The following is a 23,848-nucleotide window of genomic DNA, read 5'->3' as shown; positions in this document are numbered from 1 at the left end:
CTGCTTTCTTATCGTGGTAAGCTTTTAACATATTAATGTGTCCTAATTGTGTCGGCTTACATCTGTCCGGCGTTTCAATAACATAATTCAAAGAGTCTATCTTTTTAATCACTTTGTACGGACCGTGGAAACTCGCCTGGAGGAGGTTGGTTACCACTGGAAACAGAACTAAGACCCTATCGCCCACTTGAAACACTTGTTCGCGTTCCTGTGCCTGTATAAATTCCTTCCACGCTAATGATAAATCTACCTCAACTCCCTCACTTCCTTCCGCTCCACTATGCTCCTTCTTCCCACTTTCTAACCCCTCCTGGTACCAGTCTGGTAAAAACATCTCAGCTAAATCCACATTCGCTTCGGCAGCCTTTCTCGACATGCGCCGAGTCACTGCGCAAACGGGATAAACCTGTGAGTCCATGAGCGGGTCCTCAGTCCTGGCAAGCTGGCTCGTCAGCTTTACTGCTGGGTACACATCTCCGCCTGCAAGGTCATTACTGAGTAAGACCTTCACGTCTTCCATCGGTAATTCGGGCCTCACCCCTATCGTGACCGGTCCGGAGACCAAGTCACTTTTCAGGTATATCTGGTGCAAAGGTACTGCTTCAGTCCCTTTCCCAATGCCTTTTATCACACTAACCTCCCCAGTCTCGGTCTCTGAACTAAAGTCTAACACCCTCCTCAAATCAATGATTGACAAGCCCCAGTGTCTCTCCAGATCCGTACTGGAACTGGGGTTGACCCCTCCTTCACCGACGCCAATCCGGCCGAAATAAACTTCTCGCGTCCTTCCTCAGCTCTATCAGACCTCTTCTCCCCTAGCGGTTTGTTTGCCGGCTCAATACAGCCAGTCGGAGTCGTCGTTTTTCCTTTCCCCGTCTCTTTGGGGCAAAGCACCTGGACGCAAAGTGTCCGGCTTTCCCACAATTATAGCATACGACCCCAGGAGTCTTCCTACCAAACTGCTCCCGGTCTTCCTTATCCTTCTCACTAGTCCCCAGCTTACTTTCTGGCTTTGCCAGAGGATTTTCTCCACCCTCTCGACTACCCTCCTGGTAGGGTAAACTTTGCTTTGTGTGTTAACACGTACTCATCCACTAACTTAGCAGTTGCGGCTGAGGTTTCTGCCTCTTTCTCATCTAGATAGGACCTCATACCTTCAGGGACACAACCTTTAAATTGCACAATCAGTATTAGCTGTAGCAATTTGTCATAATCTCCAGTGACCCCTTTCGAGGCACACCAATGCTCACAATACATCTGCACTTCATGGGCAAACTCTAAATATGTGCGGCCCCACTGCATCCTCGCATTCCGGAACCTCTGCCGGTATGCCTCCGGGACCAACTCATAAATCCTGAGGATGGCCTCTTTCACCACATCATACTTCTGGGCATCTTCTGCTGACACTCCCCTTGCTGAGCTTTCCCCTTAAGCACGCTCTGAAGTAAAACAGCCCACTTATCCCTCGACCAGTCCTGACTTGCAGCGACTTTTTCGAAATGTAGAAAGTACCGATCAACATCGGCCTCCTCAAATGGGGAACCAACCTAACCTCCTGGGTCACCCTGAACCCTCCACCTTGGTCCGGCATTTTGCCCCTCTCAAGCACTATCCTTAACTTTTCCAGCTCAAACTCCCTTTCCTTCTGCTTCTCTCTCTCTTCCCGTTCTAGCTGCCTTTCTCTCTCTTCCCATTCTAGCTGCTTCTCTTCCTGTTCTAACTGCTTTACTCGGAACTCATGCTCGAGCCTTTAATTTTTCCATCTGCAGCTGCAGCTGCACCGCCTCCCCACCAGGTTTGCTGATAGACACCACCTCCAGCTCCCCGTGGGGAAACACACCTTTAGATACATAATGCTCAACGATAGCTCTGTGCATCGCCGCTCTCCTCATTGTCTGCTTCCCCTTAAAAAGATTCAACCGTTTTGCAACAGTCACCAAGTCTGATTTCTTGGCATCCTCTAATGCCTCCAAGATTGGTGCCTTTAGAAATTCCTCAACTTCTGTTTCTGCTGTTTGCTCCTTTATTTTTCTTTCGGGAATTTAATCCAATCAATCTACCCAGTCCCAATTTTGGCATTCAAAATCGCAGACGAGATCCCCGCTTATGTTACGTACCCCGTAACTGGGTTGCCAAACCAGCAGAAATGGAACGCTCGTTGGAGTCTGTGATTACTAGGAACTAATGAAGTTTTATTAAAGAAATAAGTAATACAGTACACTAACGGCAAGGATATAAATGTAACAGGTTAGCAATGATAATACACACATATACACAGAAATAGGGTAATAGGAATCAACCAAGCTCTATTGCAGTCTAGGGGTAAAATGATCAGTCTTAAGGTGAAGCAGAGTTCAGTTCAGTCTAGTGTAGTTCGAAGTAATCGCTGTTGTTGTACTGTTGGAGAGAGAGACAGAGTGTGAGAGATGCAGTTGGTTTCAGGCAAACCTTTCGATGCCTTCTGATCCAGCTTTGGTCACCGACTGTGACCCCTCCGTTCCGGATGCGATCATTCTTCCGTTGTGAATCCGGCACCCAGGTAAGGGCGGACACACACCAGGTTCCCACCCACCGTACCTTTACACCCTGTGAGTCTCTGACCAATTCCCATGAATCGGTCCTCCAAACTCCCACCAACTTGTGGGGCACACTGCTCTTTCCAGGGTCTCGTGGCGTGTGTGTTGTGCCTTAGCAAACCCGCTATTTTTATCCCCCTGATGGGGTATCACCTGTCCATCAAACTTCAAACAGTTCAGGTTCAAAGCAAACGGTCTGTGGCAGACGCCAACATCTGAATTGTGTCGCTTTCTCATTAATCTCTCTCTTCTCTCTTACTAGCATTTTGAATGTTTCTCCATTGTCTTCGTTATCTCTCTCATTAGCATCATCCGTTCTGCAGCATTGCTTGGCTTCACACATGACAATAGAAACACAGAAAACCTACAATACAGGCCCTTCGGCCCACAAAGTTGTGCCATACATGTCGATAAACGATAGCAGTGAACAAGCAGGTGTCAGCAGCCACAGACAGATGTATGTGCACGCACGCAGTCCAGCTTATCTTCTCCCAAGTGAACACTGGGGGGTGGGGCTGATGGCAGGGGCCAGCCCCCCGATCCAGTATGGGTGCCATGTCACACTCCCCTCCAACACGTCTGCAACAGATAAAGCCGCAGCATGCGGCCATGCAGCTCCCTCGCAATAAATCAGTGAACCGGACTCGCAGTATGTTACAACACCAATGTCCAGCAGGGTCTTACAATAACAAGAAAAACATCCAAGACAATCACTGGCTGTCAAACCGCACACCGCCTTCGCGCACCAACTCAGATGCCTTCCAGTAGCAGGCAGTAACACAGACTGCACCAAGTCCAGCTCCCCCGCCAACGAGCAGCACGACCTGCAGTAGCTGAAGTTCCTTATGTCCAGCAGTATCTTGCAATCGTAAAAAAGAAAAAAACATGTTTGGTTGACCCCAGAGAGGCCACTGTGTCCAAGTCACTGCCATCTTACTCTGTGCGAGTGGATTAACTTTGCAACTCATAGTACGTTTCATGCATTGTACTGTACTGCTGCTGTAAAGCATACGTATATCAGTGACAACAAACCTGGTTCTGATTCTGTTGTTTGAAATTCTGATTGTGATTCCAATTCCGATTGTGATTCCAATTCTGATAGTGATTCCCATTACGATTGCAATTCCGATTCTGATTGTGATTCCCATTGCGATTGCAATTCCGATTCTGATTGTGATTGCGATTGCGATTGCGATTTCCAATTCTGATTGTGATTCCAATTTCAATTCCGATTGCGATTCCAATTTTGATTGTGATTCCAATTCTGATTCCGACTGCGATTGCGATTCCGATCCTGTTTCTGTTTCTGTTTCCGATTACATTGCTTGTGTCAGACTGGGAGCCAGGGCAGACTGGCCGGCTTCTCGGTAACGATGGGCTGTCTTGCAGAACGACCAGATGAGGTGCAAGCTGGCGGGGATGGAGGAGGAGTGCCTGCGGGTCCGGAGGCACTCCAGCAAGCTGCGAGAGGACATGGAGAGCATGCCCAGCAAGCAGAGCATCAGCACGCTGCAGCTCGACAACCAGCAACTGCGCGCCACCATCCAGGAGCTGCAGCACTTCCTGCAGGTGAACCACTTGCGGCGCATGGCACGGGTGGGCTGCTTTACTGATCTCAGGTAGATTCAACCTTCCTCATAATGCAGGGCCATGATGTGTATGGGTTCATGTGTGTGAATGTGTGTGTGTCTAGGTTAGTGTGTGTGTTTGTGTGTGTGTGTGTGGGGGGGGGGGGATGTTTCCTATAACATTCCTAATAAATGATTCCCTCATATATCCACCAATCCCTCAATTCTCCTGCTGTTCACTCAGACTGGGATGATTCACACTTTATTTCTGTCATTTGTCCTCCTGGCAGACAAAGAACAACTTTGCCAGCACAGACAAGGTGTTCCTGGACATCGTAGACCATGACCGGAGGGAAGCCCTCGAAGAGAGACAGGCGCTGGTAGAGAAGATCCACAACATTAGTCTGGAGCTCCAGCAAGCCGAGGAAATCCGAGACAAGGTTCGTAAACCTGGTCCAGATACTCCGTAGATTCCCCCTCTGTTCCCTCTCATTGGCTGTGGCTGGTGTCCACGTCCACAGGGAGTGTCTGTTTCCACCCTACCATCAGCAGTGTCTCAGTCACCTGAGCCAATGGCAGCTTGAACCCCACCCAATGCAGCAGGGTGGGAATCATGAATTGACTAGGAGCAGGGATCCAACACCCTAGCAACACACACAACGTGCTGGACCAATTTAGCACGTCAAGCAACATCTACGTAAATGAATAAATAGTTAGCGGTTCAGGCCAAGGCTCTTCATCAGGACTGGAAAGGAAGGGGGAAGAAGCCAGAATGAAGGTGGGGGAGGGAGAGGGGTAGGACGACAAGCTAGAAGATGGTAGGAGGAGCCGGGTGGGTGGGAAAGAGGGATGAAGTGCAAAGCTGGGAGGAGATAGGTGGAAAAGGTAAAGGGCTGGAGGAAAGGGAATCTGATAAGAGAGGAGAGTGATTGACACCACCTCACAGTTTGAACAACAGTGAGACCAATTTTCTGAAGAGCCACTCTTTAGAGATACTGTGGCACCTTGAGACCAGCCCCAGGTTACCTTTCCTAATCGAAGTCTGCGCAGTACTGAAGGGATCTTATTTTGATCTAGCTCCAGAGGGAGAAAGAAGACCTGGGCCTCCAGTTTACACTGCTCATAAAGGAATGTCAAATGCAAAAGCGGAGGCTCGAGACTGTTCTGCAGCAAATCGAAGAGGTTGAGAAGGAGCGGGACCAGGTACAGTTCAAAGTCAGCAGCACAGACCCCGAACCAGGGCGGATTCACCTTATTCACTCCAATGCATGTTCTTAAGGTTTTCAACGGCCTAGTGTTCCTTGTCGTCTCCCAGACTCCTAAACGATCAGCCTCCTGAACCAGAGTGAACAATTTCACTCACCACAACACTGAACTCATTGCACAACCTATTGGCTCACTTTCAGGGACTCTGCATCTCATGTTCTCGGTATTATTTATTTATTTGTTTGTTTACTTGTTTATTATTTGGGTTTCTTTGTGTATTTTCACAGCTTGCCTTCTTTTGCACATTGGTTCAGTGACTCTATTCTGCTTCTTTGTATCTACTTTGAATGCCCACAAGAAAATGAATCTCAGGCAACCATAAGGCCATGAGATATTGGAGCCATTTGGCCCATCGAGTCTGCTCTGCCATTTCATCTCAGCCCCAATCTCCTGCCTTCTCCCCGTATCCCTTCATGCTCAATAGGTTTCAATAGGTACATTTAATAGATAGATAGATAGATAGTCATACTTTATTGATCCCGGGGGAAATTGGTTTTCATTACAGTTGCACCATAAATAATAAATAGTAATAGAACCATAAATAGTTAAATAGTAATATGTAAATTATGCCAGGAAATAAGTCCAGGACCAGCCTATTGGCTCAGGGTGTCTGACCCTCCAAGGGAGGAGTTGTAAAGTTTGATGGCCACAGGCAGGAATGACTTCCTATGACGCTCTGCGTTGCATCTCGGTGGAATGAGTCTCAGGCTGAATGTACTCCTGTGCCCACCCAGTACATTATGTAGTGGATGGGAGACATTGTCCAAGATGGCATGCAACTTAGACAGCATCCTCTTTTCAGACACCACCGTCAGAGAGTCCAGTTCCATCCCCACAACATCACTGGCCTTACGAATGGGTTTGTTGATTCTGTTGGTGTCTGCTACCCTCAGCCTGCTGCCCCAGCACACAACAGCAAACATGATCGCACTGGCCACCACAGACTCGTAGAACATCTTCAGCATCGTCCAGCAGATGTTAAAGGACCTCAGTCTCCTCAGGAAATAGAGACGGCTCTGATCCTTCTTGTAGACAGCCTCAGAGTTCTTTGACGTGTCCAGTTTATTGTCAATTCGTATCCCCAGGTATTTGTAATCCTCCACCATGTCCACACTGACCCCCTGGATGGAAACAGGGGTCACCGGTACATCAGCTCTCCATACATACATAGATTGATTGTGTGTCCACAAAATGACACTGGGCTCTACATAGGGTGACTGACAGGAAATAATAAGGTTGTGGCGGAGTTACTGGTGGAGGTGTCGATCACCCTTACTGCTTGGGGAAGGGAATTGTGTACTGGAAATGAGTTAAACAGGAGAATAAAATAATTGTTACTCCATATCCGATGCAACACAAAAGATAAAGAACACAACAATAATGATAAATATAGAATAAATATAAATAGATAAGATAGTTTCTATAATGTACTGCAAGAAAATGAATCTTAAGGTAGTACATGGTTTCATATGCGTATTTTGGGAATAAATTTTACTTCCACATAATGCCACGGCTAGCCGACGCTATTGCGGCTCGGAGTGTGGGAATTTGGAGTGTAATCCTGCTGGCTCGGTGAGGAGTTTATACTGTTACGTACCCCGTAACTGGGTTGCCAAACCAGCAGAAATGGACCACTTAGTTGGAGTCTGGATTACTGGAACTAAGAAAGTTTTGTTAAAGAAATAAACAACACAGTACTCTAATCAAAAGGATATAAATGCAGCAGTTTAGCAATGATAAAACACGTACACAGAACTAGGATAACAGGATCAATCAAGCTCTATCGCAGTCTAGGGGTAAATGATCAGTTTCAAGTGACGCAAAGTTCAGTTCAACTGAGTTCAGTTCAGTTCAGTTCACAGTAATCGCTGTTGTGCTGTTGGGGCAGGGAGAAGAGAGAGAGCGAAAGCGAATGAATATTCAAAACGGATTCCACACAGACCTTCGATATTCCTCGCAGTTAGCTTTCGGGCGAACCCTTTGTAATTTCTTCTGAGGTCACCGACTGTGACCCCCCCGTTCCGGATACGATCGTTCTTCTGCGGTGAACCCGGCACCCAGGCAAGGGCGGACACACACACCAGGTTCCCGCTGACCCGTACCTTTCTACCCTGTGCGTCTATGGCTGGTTCCGCGATCTGCCCTCAAAAACTCACCAACTTGTGGGGGCACACCGCGTCCAGGGTCTCGTTACCTCGTGGAGTCGTGTGTCTCTTGCCTTAGCGAACCTGTTCCTTTTTATCCCCCTGCTGGGGTATCGCCTGTCCATCAAACTTCAAACAGTTCAGGGTTCAAAGCCACCGGTCTCTGACAATACTCGGAATCGTGTCTCCTTTCGGTAATCTCTCTCGTCTCTCTCTTATTAGCACCTTGCATGTTCCCCCATTGTCATCTTATCAGCATCAATCTTCTGATAACTGGTTCTTTTGTCACAATACGTCTTCTCCATGGAATGTGTGGGTTTTCCATGGCTGCTCCAGTCTCCTCCCACAGTCCAGCGCGTACCGGGAAGGTTAGCTGGTCATCGTAAATTAACCTGTGATTGGGTTAGAGTTAAATTGGAGTTGTCGGGGGTTGCTAGATGATGTGGGTCAAAGGGCCAGATGAACTATTCTGTGTTGTATCTCTAAATAAATAAATAGATTGATTGTACGTCCATAAAGTGACGCTAGATTGTACGTAAGGTGACTGACAGGAAATAATAAACTGCTGGTGGAGGTGTTGATTGGCCTTACTGCTCGGGGAAAAGGAACTGTTTTTGAGTGACAATAAACATAATTCTGATTCTGAAGCCTTTCTTACTTGTTCAATGTCTCTACCAACAGGCACATAAAGCTCGGGACGAGGTGCACTCCATCAACGCCCAGCTCTTGCTGGACAACAGCAGGTATCGGCGGGAGATTTGGAGCATGGAGGAGAAGTGCGACCGGCTGCAGATTGAGCTGACCAGAAAGGAGGGAGAGATGTCGGTCTTACGGTACCAGTTGATGGAGCAGAGATCAACCAGCGTCAGTCTGGATCTCCCGGACCACTGTGTAATACCTTTACTTCAGTCCTTTAAAGAGCATAAGACAGAGGAGTATAATTTAGCCATTAATTGTAAATAAGGTTGAAAGAATAAAGAGAAAATTTACAAGGATGTTGCTGGGTCTAGAGGACCTGAGTTATAAGGAAAGATTGAATAGGTTAGAACTTTATTCCTTGGAATATAGAAGATTGAGGGGAGATTTGATAGAGGTATACAAAATTATGAGGGGTATAGATAGGGTAAATGCAAGCAGGCTTTTTCCACTGAGGTTGTGATAGACTATAACTAGAGGTCATGGGTTAAGGGTGAAAGGTGCAAAGTTTAAGTTGAACATGAAAGGAAACTTCTTCATTCAGAGGGTGGTGAGAGTGTGGAATGAGCTGCCAGCACAAGTGGTGCATGCGAGCTCGATTTCAATGCTTAAGAGAAGTTTGGATACATACATGGATGGTACATGCAGGTCAATGGGAGCAGGTGGTTTAAATGGTTCGCACGGCCCAGATGGGCCGCTGTGCCTTGTTTCTGTGTTGAACTTTTCTATGATTCTATGAGTCTATTCAGCCCCTCGGGGCTGCTCTGCTTTCCCTTTCCCTATCAATCCCATTCTGTAAATGTAACGTTATATTCTGCATTCTGGCATTGTTTTCCCTCGATGTACTGATGTGACAAAAAGATCTGTGTGGACGGCACGCAAAACAGTTTTTCACTCTACCTTGGTACGCATGTTGATAATAAGCCAATTCCGGTTAACCCAAGGCACAGCTCACAGGATCTCCTGGTGGTCAACCATTTTAATTCCTATCCCCATTCCCATTCCGACATGTCGGTCCATGGGCTCTTCTTTCGGCAAGATGAGGCCAGTCTCAGAGAGGAGGAGCAACTCCTCATATTCTGTTTAGGTAGCCTCCAGCCTGAAGGCATGAACGTCGATTTCTCCTTTCGGTAATCTTTTACCCCTTCTCCTTCCCTCTTCTTCCATTTCCCACTTTGCTCTCCGCCCTATCACCTCCCCCCGCTGCCCCTCCTCCTTCCCCTTCTCCCATGGTCCACTCTCCTCCCCTATCAGATTCCTCCTTCTCCGGCCTTTTACCAGGCTTCACCTATCACCTTCTAGCTTGTCCTGCTTCCCCACTCCACCTTTTCATACTGGAAATTTGCCCCTCCCTTCTCAGTCCTGAAGAAGGGCCTTGGCTAGAAACGTCAACTGTTTATGCATTTCCACAGATTCTGCCTGATCTGCTGAGTTCCTCCAGCAATTCATGTGTGCTGCTCATGGGATCTCAGCTTGGTCCGGCTTTCATGAGCGACCCCCTCACCAACAGCACAAAACTATTCAACTATGCAGTATATTAGACTATAAAACACAGGAGCAGAATTAGGCCATTTGGCCCATCGGATCTTCTCCTCCATTCCATGATGGCTGATTCACTTTCCTTCTCAACCCCATTCTCCTGCCTTCTCCTCATAACCTCTAACACTCTTACTCATCAAGAACTTATCAAACTCCACCAATCTCCTTACTTGAAAGAAGATATATGGCTCTTGAGGTGATATAGATGAGGTTCAACTGATTGATTTCAAAGTTGAGGGGTTAGCCTGTGATGAGAGATGGAGTTGATTAGAACTACACTGCTACAGTACGCACCCAATCGCGCCAGCCTCCAGGGTCTACAAGCTCCGATTCTCCAGAGTATAGGTAGCTGGTTCCCTTCTAAGAATCTCACCCATTCCGCTAGTTGGCAGCCATGTTTTGGTGCCAAGATCTGGATATCTAAAGAGCACCTGAACTCAGGTTCGGAGCTCAATCGTCAGCTCAGTCTGTGATGGCATTTAGGATCTCTGTCTCATTTGGATTCCTATCTGGTCTCGTCTAGCATCTAGTCAAGTACCCTGTTCTCATCTCAGTCTTGAAATCGTGTCTCAATTCTCAGGCACCCGGGTCCTTACCATCCTCGTCTAGGCCTCTCGTCACATATACCCGCTGAAGAATGAGAATAAGAGGATCTTGGGGAAAATAAAGTTATAAAAGGGATGGATGGGATAGACTGGTAAGTGAGACTAGAACCTGGGGACACAGCCTCAAGATTCAGGAGATTTAGAACAGAAATGAGGGTCTGGAGGACCTAAATTATAAGGAAAGATTAAATAGGTTAGAACTTTATTTCTTAGAAAGTAGAAGACTGAGGGGAGATTTGATAGAGGTATACAAAATTATGAAGGGCGTGGATAGGGTAAATGCAAGCAGGCTTTCTCCACTGAGGTTGGGTGGGACTACAACCAGAGGTCATGGGCTAAGGGTGAAAGGTGAAAAGTTTAAGGGAAATGTAAGAGGAAACTTCTTCACTCAGAAGGCCATGAGAGCGTGGAATGAGCTGTCAGCACGTGGTGCATGTGAGCTCGGTCTCAACATTTAAGAGAAGTTTGGATAGGTATATGGATGGAAGGCTGTGGACCCAGTGCAGCTTGATGGCAGTAGGCACTTAAACGGTTCAGCATGGACTAGATGGGCCAAAGGGCCTGTTTCTGTGCTGTACTTTTCTATGACTCTGTGACTTTGAGCTGCTTTTCCCAGAGAGAACTGAATCTGTGGAACTCTCTGCCCTGTGAAGCAGTGGAGGCTGCCTCACTAAATATACTTAAGAGACAGTGCGATAGATTTTTGCAGAGCAGGAGAATGAAGGGCGATGGGAAAAAGGTAGAGAGACAGAGCTGAGCCCATGGGCTGATCAGCCTTGATATTATAGAACGGTGGGGCAGGCTCAACGGGCAAGATGGCCGACTCCTTTTCCCATCTCTTGTGATCTAAATACTTTCGAAGTCATCAAGACAAAAGAAGTATACAAATTTGGGAGGCCATACAGTCAGTGATGTCTGTGCAGACCCACTATTCCCACCTCCACTCTGGGTCCGCACTCCTCTGTATATGACCATCTCCCCTCGCCGCTCTCAGTCCCGATGTAGGGTCTTTACCAGAAACATTTCCTTCACAGATTCAGCTCAAGCTGCTGAGTTCCTCCAGCAGTCTGGCTGTTGCGCCAGATTCCAGCTGAGAAGGGTTCATCTTCTTCCCTGGAAAACCTGCCGAGTGCAACCTGAAGCGCTCTGAACTTCTGCAGAAACGTTCTGTGGTGTGGAAAACGATTTAGTGCTTTCCCAGCACTTAGGATGAATAAATTCCTCTCAGGCTTCCAGCCGGGTACAGGTATCAATGTTAACTGACTTTTCGATGCCAAACTCTGCCATCTTCATCGCTGATGAAGAATTTCCCTCTCAGGTTCCCCCTAAACATTTCACCCCAAACCCATGGCCCCTAGTTCTAGTCCCGCCCGGCTCAGTGGAAAATCAGGTGTCGTGTAATCCTGCTGAAGGGTCTCGGCCCAGTACTCTTTTCCACAGGCGCTGCCTGGCCTGCTGAGCTCCTCCAGCATTTTGTGTGTGTTGCTGAATGGGAAAAGCCTGTTTGTATTTACCCTCTCCACACCCCTCAGAATTTTGTGTACATGTTTACAGTTTACAGTTACTATTCTATAGATTTGTTGAGTACGCCCACAGAAAAAGAATCTCAGGGTTGTATGTGATGACCTGTATGTACTCTGATAATAAATTATATTTTCAGCTTTGTACATCTATCAAACCTCCACTCATTCTCCTGCTCTCCAGGGAATAAAGTCCAAACCATTTCAATCTTTCCCTATAACCCAGTCCTCAAGTCCCAGCAACATCATTGTAAATTTTCCCTGTATTCTTTCGCTCTTATTATGTGACCAGAACTGCACATAGTACTCCATCTTTGGCCTCATTTGTCCTCTGCCAGTGCTCTATCTGTTCAATTTAAAAATATCTGCGGCTGGTGCATCTAGGGTTCTTGGTACTAAAGCATCTGACTGGCCTGGGACAAGGCGGTTAGATTCCAGAGGCGGGTTTTAACTTGGGGGGGGGGGCGCGGTACGGCTCACCAAACCACAGAGGCTGGAAGATTGGCTTTGTGCAGCAGAACTACTGGGCAAGCGTTCAGAGGCCTGGCGGCCCACACCACCAGGTTCAGGAACAGCTGCTTCCCTTCAACCATTTCGTTCTTGAGCAAACTGGCAAAACCCTACTTCAAGTTCAAAGTACATTTATTATCAATGAGTATGAACACCCAACATGCGGGGAAAAAAAAGAACAAATCGCGGAAACAATAAAAAACAAACAAATAATACACAGAACATGAAGCAAAGAGCCTGCAAAAGTGACCCCACAGCCATAGAGCTGGTTCAGCGTCACAGCCAGTCCAGAAGCCTGATGGCTCCAGGCCACAGCCTCAGAACTAGTTAGCGTCACAGCCAGTCCAGAAGCCTGATGGCTCCAGGCCACAGCCTCAGAACTAGTTAGCGTCACAGCCAGTCCAGAAGCCTGATGGCTGCAGGCCACAGCCTCGGAACTAGTTAGCGTCACAGCCAGTCCAGAAGCCTGATGGCTGCAGGCCACAGCCTCGGAACTAGTTAGCGTCACAGCCAGTCCAGAAGCCTGATGGCTGCAGGCCACAGCCTCGGAACTAGTTAGCGTCACAGCCAGTCCAGAAGCCTGATGGCTCCAGGCCACAGCCTCGGAACTAGTTAGCGTCACAGCCAGTCCAGAAGCCTGATGGCTGCAGGCCACAGCCATGGAGACAGTTCAGCCCTGAGGTGAATGAAGCCACGGTGTAGCAATCCTTTGATTGCTTTGCACCAAAATCTTTTCTTTTGTTTGAATTGTAGAAATGTGTACAATGTGTGGATGATCAGCCATGATCATAGTGAATGGCGGTGCTGGCTCAAAGGGCCGAATGGCCTGCTCCTGCACCTATTGTCTATTGTCTATTCTGGTTTTCTTGTGAATGCTGCTTATCTGATGCTGCTGCAAGTAAGTTTTTCATTGCACCTGTGCATACATGGACTTGTGCTTTGACAATAAATATGACTTTGATGGTGTTTCACCAACCCCCCTCCCAACAGTACTGAGCCCCCTTAGGAATGGGTGGAGGGGAGTGTCGTTGAGGAGAGGGGGCATGAACCGTGCTGGATCTGTTCAAAGTCCAAAGTAAATTTTATTAACAAAGTACGTATATGTAACCATATACAGCCCTGAGATTCATTTTCCTGTGGGCATACTCAACATATCTATAGAATAGTGACTATAACAGGATCAACGAAAGACAACGGTTCTCTCCATTCAGCTAACGCCCGGTTTCGTTGACTCCTTAGAGTCTGACGAGCAGCAGTCCCGATTCCACTGGCTGTGCCGAGGAATGGAGCAGCGTCGATCCAAAAAAAGGCAGGAGCTTCCCGACGTCCAACCTCAGCAGGCGGAATTGCGTCAAGGTACGGAGTTACGGAGTGGGGAAGTTGGGGGGGGGGGAGATACATTATCTCTCCACCTCGAGTCATCCGTCCCTTCACAGTATCAGCTCTCTGCACAGTGAGCTTCCAGACGCTCTCTTCCAGATTGCAGGAGACTTCAATCATGAACTTTTACCCAAACTCCACCACAAGTCACCATGGCCATTAGGGGATAAACAGACTGGACACGCACTCAACATTTTTCGGAACAACTTCTTCCCCTCCGCCATCAGATTTCTGAATGGACAATGAACCCATATACACTACCTCAGTATTTCTTTTTTTCTCTTTTTGCTCTATTTATTTACTTTAATTCTCTTCTGCACATATAATTTATCCCTCTACCGCCCATCCAGCCACTGGTGCTTAGGGCAGCAATGAAGTTATGAAGGTCCTCCAGCTCTGATGGTGTTCAAATGTTCCTTCATTGTGTCACTAGCTTGGTTTTCACCACTGTCAGTCACTCAAGCCCCGAGTGGAGACTCAGGAAAACCGTCACACTCAGATGTAGAAGGATTCTTCATTGCTGTTTCCACAACAATTTTGCTTGACGAGTCAGGGTTGTTAGCCCTGAGCTGAACCCCCGAACCTGGAGGACTGGTGGACCTCTACCCTTTGACCTGTTTGGCATGGGTGACCCTACCAAGAGCCAAAGCATAAAGCCCTGACTCCAGCCAACGTGGCTCTCCGGGTCATTGAGGCACACAGGCTTCCAAACCCAACGACAAGGCTGTGCTCCTCTTGGAGGTGTTATAATTTGCACATTTTTTAGCAGCACTTTGCGATTTATAGTTTTATTCTGCACTGCAATGTACTGCTGCTACAGAACAACAAATTTCACAACATACAGTGTGCCAGAGATATTAAATCTGATTATGATTGTGATCATATTTATGTGAACAGAGACATTACTTGCAGAGCCACCCCACGCCCTTATCTTGGCCTCCCTGACCACATCTCTGTAATGTTAATCCCAGCATGAAGACATCTGCTGAAAATGTCAATCATTTCCTTGGAGCCATAGAGAGATTGAAAATTACAGCACAGAAACAGGCCCTTCAGCCTATCTAGTCCTTGCCGAACCAGAAAAGAAAGGTTGAACAAGTTGGGTCTTTATTCTTTGGAACATAGAAGGTTGAGGGGGGACTTGATAGAGGTATTTAAAATTATGAGGGGGATAGATAGAGTTGATGTGGATAGGCTTTTTCCATTGAGAGTGGGGGAGATTCAAACAAGAGGACATGAGTTGAGAGTTAAAGGGCAAAAGTTTAGGGGTAACATGAGGCGGAACTTCTTTACTCGGAGAGTTGTAGCTGTGTGGAACGAGCTTCCAGCAGAAGTGGTTGAGGCAGGTTCGATGTTGTCATTTAAAGTTAAATTGGACAGCTATATGGACAGGAAAGGAATGGAGGGTTATGGGCTGAGTGCAGGTCGGTGGAACTCGGTGAGAGTAAGAGTTTGGCACGGTCTAGAAGGGCCAAGATGGCCTGTTCCCGTGCTGTAATTGTTATATGGTTATATTTAATCCACCTATTCCCATCGACCTGCACCGGGACCATAGCCCTCCATAACCCTCCCATCCATGTACCTACCCAAACTTCTATTAAACGTTGAAATCAAGCTCGCATGCAGCACTTGTTCTGGCAGCTCATTCCACACTCTCACGGCCCTCTGAGAAAATGGTAGTAAGCAATCTTGAGTTTCCTTCGTATTCAGGAGATCCATTGATCCTCTCTCCGTGGTTCCGTGTCTGTCGTACCTCTGGGGTACAGTTCCAAAGGTTTGTAGTCCTCCACATTAGGAAATCTCTCTGCATGGCAGTCCTTCCCTGCCCCGCACTCGTGGATGTTCTTCGGCGTGGTAGCGTAACGCTTTAGAGTGCAAACGATTGGGTTTCAATTCCTGCCGCTGTCTGTAAGGAATTTGCATGTTCTCCCTGTGGGTTTCCCTCCGGGAGCTCTGGTTTCCCCCCACACTCCAAAGGCGTACAGATGTGGGCACAGTATGCTGGCACCAGCAATGTGGCGAAGCCCAGCATATCCTTGGACTTTGTTGGCCGCTGACACAAATAGAATAGTACAGCACAGTACAGGCCCTTCGGCCCACAATGTTGTGCTGACCCTCAAACCCTGCCTCCCATATAAGCCCCCACCTTAGATTCCTCCATATACCTTAAACTTCACTAGTGTATCTGCCTCCACCACTGACTCAGGCAGTGCATTCCACGCACCAACCACTCTCTGAGTAAAAAACCTTCCTCTAATATCCCCCTTGAACTTCCCACCCCTTACTTTAAAGCCATGTCCTCTTGTATTGAGCAGTAGTGCCCTGGGGAAGAGGCACTGGCTGTCAACTCTATCTATTCCTCTTATTATCTTGTACACCTCTATCATGTCTCCTCTCATCCTCCTTCTCTCCAGAGAATAAAGCCCGAGCTCCCTGTATATCACATACTTCACTGTATATTTTGATGTACCTGTGATAAATAAAGCTAATCTTTTTACTGTATATCCCTGTCTCCCTCCAGTCCTCCTTCCCACTCCATCTCCAGATATCATGGCTTCTTTCTCACTCAAGAGATCTAATGATCTCCCCCTCCACAGGGAAGTGTCTGTATTCCCTCTGGGGTACAATTCCAAAGACTCACAGCCATCCACATGAGGAAATTTCTCCGCATCTCAGTCCTCACTGGCCCATCAGTACTGGGAGTGAGACCTGTGAGAGCTGGACTTTCTAGAAGTGGCTTCTCAGCGTGCAGCCGACCAGTCCCACTCAGATCCCTAGTGAAGGACAGAGCACTCTCTCCTGTGGAACACATTGTAAAGTGTTACGCTGGCTGCCGTACTATCCTGCAGCCCACGCTAATGAGGGACTTTCTCATAGGCTTTCCCCATGGATTATAGTGAACACAAGTTACGGGTGCATAGAGTTGTAAAGAAAGCTTTTGGCACATTGGCTTTCAAAGATCAAAGTACTGAGTACAGGAGATGGGATGCTGAAATTGTATAAGACATTGATGAGGCCTAATTTGGAGTATTGTGTGCAATTTTGAAAGAGTACAGTGAAAATGTACAAGGATGTTGCCAGGACTGAAGGACCTGAGTTATAGCAAAGATTGATTAGGTTAGGACTTTATTCCTTGGAACATAGAAGACAGAGGCGAGATTTGACAGATATATACAAAATTATGAGGGGTATAGATAGGGTAAATACAAGAAGGTTTTTCCACTGAGATTGGGTGGGACTACAAGGGGTCATGAGTTAAGGGTAAAAGGTAAAAAGTTTAAGGGGAACATGAGGGGAAATTTCTTCACTCAGAAGGCTATGAGAGCGTGGAATGAACAGCCAGCACAAGTGGTGCTTGCGAGCTCGATTTCAATATTTAATAGAAGTTTGGATAGGTACCTGAATGGGAGGAGTACAGCGGGCTCTGGTAGTGGTGCAGGTTGATGGGAGTAGGCAGTTTAAATGGTTCAGCATGGACTAGATGGGCCAAATGTTCTGTTCTTTCCTATGACTCCATGACAAGCTGCCGGAGAGGGCACTTGTAGAGAATGGTAAGACTTGCCGGCTGAAGGAGACAGAATTGAGAGGATGCAGCAGAAATCCTAGACTTGCAATTATGTCGTTGCTGATTAACTGAGCTGTGCCAACTTACACTCCTTCCTCAACCGCACTTACTTGTGGACAAGGAGAACAGCATGGCCCCTCTCAACAAATGGTTTTGAAGTCCGAACAAAGAAAAGCCATTTTTATACAGAAATTGACCAGTTGTACACAGATACTGACCAATTGGTAACCCTGGTCCCTGCCACCAGACATTTCTGAAGCTTAAACAAAGAAATGTAATTTTTAAACAGAAATTGGCTAGTTGTACATGAAACCTGATCCAATGGAAACTTTGTGCATTTCTGAATCGCCACTGTTTGCTTGTTTAAATACCAATCATAGTACGTATCGCAGCTGCATGTCGAAGGCCAATAATTGAGAATTTACGAAGTAACTGCCCAATAGGATTATCCTTTAGTTTGCAACTTTATCTTGCCTTGATCTGCTCGGTATCTGTGGTTCCCAGGCTTGAACAGAAAGGCTGTACAAGGATTAGGCGTTCAAGGGCAAAGTTCAGCCTAGATGACTGTACTGCATCGGCACTCTGTGTCTGTCAGCTTATCATCTTACCTATTGCTTTTGTGACTTTCCACACAGAGCATCTGCACTCTGTTCTGTTCGCACAGCACTTTGACCCTTGCATTGCCGCAGTCTCCATGATTACAGTGCAGCAGCAGGCAGGTGTAGACGACTGGGGATGGGGCTGCAGGTGGACGGTGGTCTGGGACCTGACCCACTGAAGTAGGGTCAGCACAGAAGGGTGGACATGTCCAAGTGGGTGCACTGAAGGAGGACAAAACTGGGAGTGAATTCATCCACCCGGCTGCCCGGCCCACGCGGTTGGTGAGGAACGTCGGAATATTTGCCCGTCCCACTGTCTAATCCTGACCTTCTTTTCCTTTCAGAGACAGGAATTACCGTTGTTGCAAACATCAGAGTTTCCAGGTGAGTCTTTAATCGTCAGCGACCACACGGTGTGGTGCTTTCGCTGTAGGACTGAACCGGTGTTAATACACAGTCTAGGTTATTCAATATTAGTACATCTCTTTATATTAAAATGAACAGGGATTGTCAATAAAACTAATCCAAAGTGTCACACACAGAATGCTGGAGGAACTCAGCAGCTCAGGCAGCGTCTATGGAAATGAACAGAGAGTCCTGATGCGGCCTCCTCAACATTGGTTACACCCATCGTAAATTGGGGGACCTCCGCTCAATCCACCACAGACGGGAATTCCCAGTGGCCAAACAGTTTAGTTCCCATTCCCATTCCCATTCCCATTCCTGTTTTGTCGTGTCAGCCCGTTGCCTCCATTTGTACCAAGATGAAGCCACCTTCAGGGTGGAGGCAACAACTTATATTCCAGCAGGGTAGCCTCCAACCTGATTGCATTAATATCAATTTCTCCTTCCGGAAAACAAATCCCCCCCCCCACCCACCTCCTCTATTCCCCACTCTGACCTTGTACCTCTTCTCACTTGCCTATTACTTCACCCTGGGTTCCCTTTCTCCCATGGTCCACTCTCCTCTCCTATCAGATTCCTTCTTCTCCAGCCCTCCATCCACCTGGCTTCACTTATCACTTTCCAGCTAGCCCCCTCCCCTGCCCCTCCTTTCTATTCTGGCATCCTCCCCCTTCTTTCTCAGTGCTGAAGAAGGGTTTCGGCCCGAAACGTCGACTTTTTATTCATTACCATAGATGTTGCCTGACCTGCTGAGTTCCTCCAGAATTTTGTGTGTGTTTCTCTGAATGTCCAGCATCTGCAGACTTTCTCATGTTCATAATACACAATGTAATTTTAAAGCAATAATTATTATTATGAGATAATGTTGCCACTCCATGAAACTGTGGTTAGACCACATTTGGAGTATTGTGTTCAGTTCTGGTCATCCCATTATAGGAAGGATGTGGAAGCTTTAGAGAGGGTGCAGTGGAGATTTACCGGGATTCTGCCTGGATTAGAGAGTTTTTCTTCAAGTCAAAGTCAAAGTAAAATTTATTATCAAAGTACGTACATATGTGCTGTCGTGCCACCTTGAGTTTCGTTTTCGGAAGGCATTTACAGGAAAATAAAGAAATACAATAGAATTTATGAAAATTATACATCAACAATGGCAGACAAACAATGTACAAAAGAAGACAAAATTGTGCAAATAAAATCATAAATTGTACTGAGAAGATGGGATGTAGAGTCCTTGAAAGTTCAGAGTTTTTATTGTTTTCTTTCTTTTCTCTTTTCAAATCTTTTTATTATTATTATTATCCAAAATTAACAAGAGTGCATCGAAGTAGGCAACACTTACATTGTCTCAGGAAAAACAAAACATTGTTTTAAAGATTGAAAAAAATTGGTGATAAAAAAAACCCTACTACACAAGGAAAAGTGAGGAAAAAAACCCCCATTAGGTGTTCAACCCCGGAGCCATGCGTCATACAAAAAGCTTCTAAAGATAAACATCAAACCACCAGCAAGAAAAAAAAAGTACCAAAAATTTACAATTAGATCGTGGAGGAAATCTGCCAATTAACTCAAATGATAGTAACAAGCAAATGAACCCCATCTCTCCTTCGTCAAATAGTGACGAAGTACAACTTTAAATTGAATCAGTGAATGACTAGCACAGGTCGAAGAAGAGTTAACCAACTTCAGAATCCGTGTGCAGTCCTCCGTCATAAAAGTCAAATTAAGTTCCTTTTCCCAATCTTGTTTAATCTTAAATAAAGGATGCTTATCCCATTGTAATAGTAAATCATAAATTCTTCCAATGGAACCCTTCATCAAAGGGTTCATACTCATAATAGCAGATATTCCACCTCTCCCGGAAGCTCCCGGAGTCTCCCGCATATTAATAGTGGCTCCCTGATGCCCGCAAATTATATACAATATCACGGAAATCAATTTTTTTGAGAGAGAGCGCGCAAGAGAGAGCGAGAGAGTGAGCACAAGAACAAGAAAGCAAGCACGAGTGAGAGCGACCACGAGAGAGAACGTGAGACCGTGCGCGAGAGAGATCGAGAGAGCGAGAGCAAGAGCAAGAAAGCAAGCGCGAGAGCGAGCGTGAGTGAGAGTGGCCACGAGAGAGAGAGAGCACGAGAGAGAGTGAGAGAGAGAGAGAGAAAGCGAGAGCAAGATCAAGAGCGAGAGAGTTCCAAAAAAAAGTCAGAGTGGCAGAGTGTTCCAAAAAAAGAAAATATAAAACGTACGTCACCCCAGACTACACTAAAGTGTACCCCTGCCTAATAGGGGTCAAAAATAATGACAATGTTGCTCGCTGCACTGTTTGCAACAGTGACTTTTCTATTGCCCATGGTGGGTTAAGACTGTAAAAGACATGTTGAGGTGAGTTAACAGGTGTCATTCGTTCATTAGCATAGCTAACGTTATTTAAACTAGCTGGCTAGCTGCTCAGGAGCTACTCTATTGCAGACATCCAACCTCTCCCGGAGGTTCTGGGAGTCTCCCACAAATTGATGGTGCTACCTCCCTGAAATGAGTTTTTGCAGCGTGGGATGTCTGTAATAGTATCTAATAGGTTGGCATCCAATATGTGAGGAAAATTACGTAAATATTTTTGTAAGAAATGTCTAGCTTGAAGGTATTGTAAAACGTGTGAGTATGAAAGAGAATATTTATCAACTAATTGTTCAAAAGACATCAGTCTATCTTCTTTAAATAAATCCAAAAAAGAATTAATACCTTTATTTTTCCAAAGTAAAAAAATTGGATCACTCAAAGAAGACTTTAAAAAGTAATTTCGATAAATTAAACTACAAAGTTTAAATTTTTTAAGATTAAAAAAATTACGGAACTGGAGCCAAGTTTGTAAAGAATGCTTAATCACAGGGTATAAATTTAAATTAGCAACTTTAGCTAATTGTATAGGTAAAGCAACTCCCAATAATGAGGTTAAATAAAACTGTTTCACAGCTTTCAATACCAAGTCTGCCCAAATTGACCGATCATTCTTATAACCCAGTGTAACCAAAAGGACATGTATCGTACATTAACAGACCAGTAATACATTCTTAAATTAGGCAAAGCGAGACCTCCATCCTTTTTCAACTTCTGTAAGTGACATTTACTAATTCTTGGTCTTTTATTATTCCAAATAAAAGATAAAATAATAGAGTCAATCCAATCAAAAACTTCTTAGTCAGAAAAACAAGGATATTCTGAAATAAATATAAAAATTTTGGTAAAATTATCATTTTAACTATATGGATGCGACCAGCAAGTGAAGATGTCAGTGGGTTCCATCTACTAAATAAATACTTCATAGAGTCTACCAAGGGAACAAAATTAGCTTTATAAAGATCCTTATATTTTTTAGTGATTATAACACCTAAATATCTAAAGGAATCCGTGACTTTGAAAGGAGTATTATCATATATAGAAACAGATTCATTTAAAGGAAACAGTTCACTTTTACTAAAATTTATTTTATGTCCTGAAAAATCTCCAAATTCATTAAATAATTTTAGCAAGGCAGGAATAGATTCCTCGGGATTGGATATATAAACCAGTAAATCGTCAGCGTAAAGAGAAATCTTATGAATAGTCTTATTCACAAAAACCCCATAAATATCTTTAGCTTCACCAACAGCAATAGCAAGGGGTTCTAGTACTGTATTAAATTAAATAACAAAGGACTTAATGGACAACCTCGTCTTGTCCCCCGTGAAAGCTGAATAAAGGGGATCTACAGTTATTAGTAATGACAGTAGCAATAGGAGTTTTATATATCATTCTAATCCAATTATTAAAATTAACACCAAAGCCAAAATTCTCTGAAACATTAAATAAATATTTCCATTCTACTCGATCAAACGCTTTTTCAGCATCTAAAGAGACGACGCATTGTGGAGTCTTAAAAGAGGACGAATATATAATGTTAAATAGTCTCTGAACATTTGAAAAGGAATAGCAACCCTTTATAAAGCCTGTTTGATCTTTAAAAATAATTTTACCCAAAATATTCTCCAACCGATTGGCTATTATCTTTGACAGAATTTTAGCATTGACATTCAATAATGAAATAGGTCTATATGAGGCACTATCAGTAGAATCTTTATCCTTTTTAAGAATTAAACAAATTGAAGCCTCATAAAAAGTAGAGGGTAAATCACCTTTCACTAAAGAATTCTTAAAGATTTCCAACATATATGGAGAAAGCAATTTTCCAAATTTTTTATAAAATTCCACAGGATAGCCATCAAGTCCAGGGGCTTTACCAGATTGCATTGAAAAAATAGCTTTATGAATTTTGGCTTTAGTAATTTGGGCAACAAGAGTTTTTTGATCCTTAACAGAAATTTGAGGAAAAGCAATCTTTCCTAAGAAAGCATTCATTTTAGAAGAATCTACTGGACATTGAGATTTATAAAGTTCAGTATAAAAATCTTGAAAAATCTTATTAATTTCTTCTTATTCCCAAGCCAGGATACCATCTTTCCTACGGATTTTCAAAATTTGCCTTTTGGCTCTAGCCGTTTTTAATTGAGATGCAAGCAGTTTGTTATTTTTATCTCCAAACATAAAATTGGCTCTTTAGCTTAAGCGAGTAGCCTTCAATGGGATGAGTTAATAATAGATTATATTGTGATTGAAGTTCCACCCTTTATTTGAATAAATCAATATTAGGGGAGATTGCATAAATATTAACTAAGTCTTTAATTTGTTTTGAAACCTTATCTAATTCTACTTGAGGCTGTTTTTTAAGCTTAGCTGAATAAGAAATGATCTGACCATATAAAAGTGCTTTAAATGTATCCCATATGATTAATTTAGACGTACCCCCATATCATTAAAAAGAAAAAATTATTTTATCTGGGTTTCAATGAAGCTGACAAAGTCAAGAGTTCTGCAATAATGTCTGAGACATGCACCATGGTGGGTGGGCAAGGATGACATCATCAAATTCGAAAGACGAGAGTTTTTATTATTTTATTGTTGAGCTACAGCACCGAGTTCCAGCCCTTTGAGCCGCACTGCCCAGCAATTTCCCTGATTTAATCCTAGCCTAATTACGGGACAATTTACAATGACTAATTAACCTACCAACCAGTATGTCTTTGGACTGTGGGAGGAGACTGGAGCACCCGGAGGAAACCCACATGGTCACGGGGAGAATTTACGAACTCCTTACAGGCAGCGGTGGGAATTGAACCTGGGTCACCTGTGCTAGCCACTACACTGCCATGTTGCCCTGTGCTGAGTGAAGTTGCCTGCGCCGGTTCAGGATCCTGATGGTTGTAGGGCAATAACTGTTCCTGGACCTGGGGAGCCTTATGAAAATAGGTCGAGTAAGCTAGGGCCTTTCTCTTTGGAGCAAAGGTGGTCGAGAGGTGACTTGATAGAGATGTATAAAATGCTAAGAGGCATAGATTGAGAGGGCACTCAGAGACTTTTCCCCAGGACAGAAATGGCTAATATGTGGGG

General features: G+C 45.1%; 1 protein-coding gene across 3 annotated transcripts in view; it reads left to right on the top strand.

Annotated features, from left to right (window-relative positions):
• Nucleotides 1-23,848, top strand: part of LOC140204745 (caspase recruitment domain-containing protein 11-like) — an 82,244-nt gene that overhangs the window by 21,840 nt on the left and 36,556 nt on the right. The window contains exons 5-10 of one of the 3 annotated variants that reach the window (XM_072271501.1): nucleotides 3,966-4,145; nucleotides 4,435-4,584; nucleotides 5,222-5,347; nucleotides 8,236-8,445; nucleotides 13,664-13,780; nucleotides 18,313-18,352. In XM_072271501.1, the coding sequence (XP_072127602.1) occupies nucleotides 3,966-4,145; nucleotides 4,435-4,584; nucleotides 5,222-5,347; nucleotides 8,236-8,445; nucleotides 13,664-13,780; nucleotides 18,313-18,352 (823 nt within the window). The remainder of the gene's footprint in view (nucleotides 1-3,965; nucleotides 4,146-4,434; nucleotides 4,585-5,221; nucleotides 5,348-8,235; nucleotides 8,446-13,663; nucleotides 13,781-18,312; nucleotides 18,353-23,848) is intronic. The other 2 variants (XM_072271503.1, XM_072271502.1) reach the window with 2 other exon arrangements.

The sequence above is a fragment of the Mobula birostris genome, chromosome 11 (assembly GCF_030028105.1).
Source record: "Mobula birostris isolate sMobBir1 chromosome 11, sMobBir1.hap1, whole genome shotgun sequence".
Classification (NCBI taxonomy): Eukaryota; Metazoa; Chordata; class Chondrichthyes; order Myliobatiformes; family Myliobatidae; genus Mobula; species Mobula birostris.
This window is presented reverse-complemented; position numbering and strand designations above follow the sequence as displayed.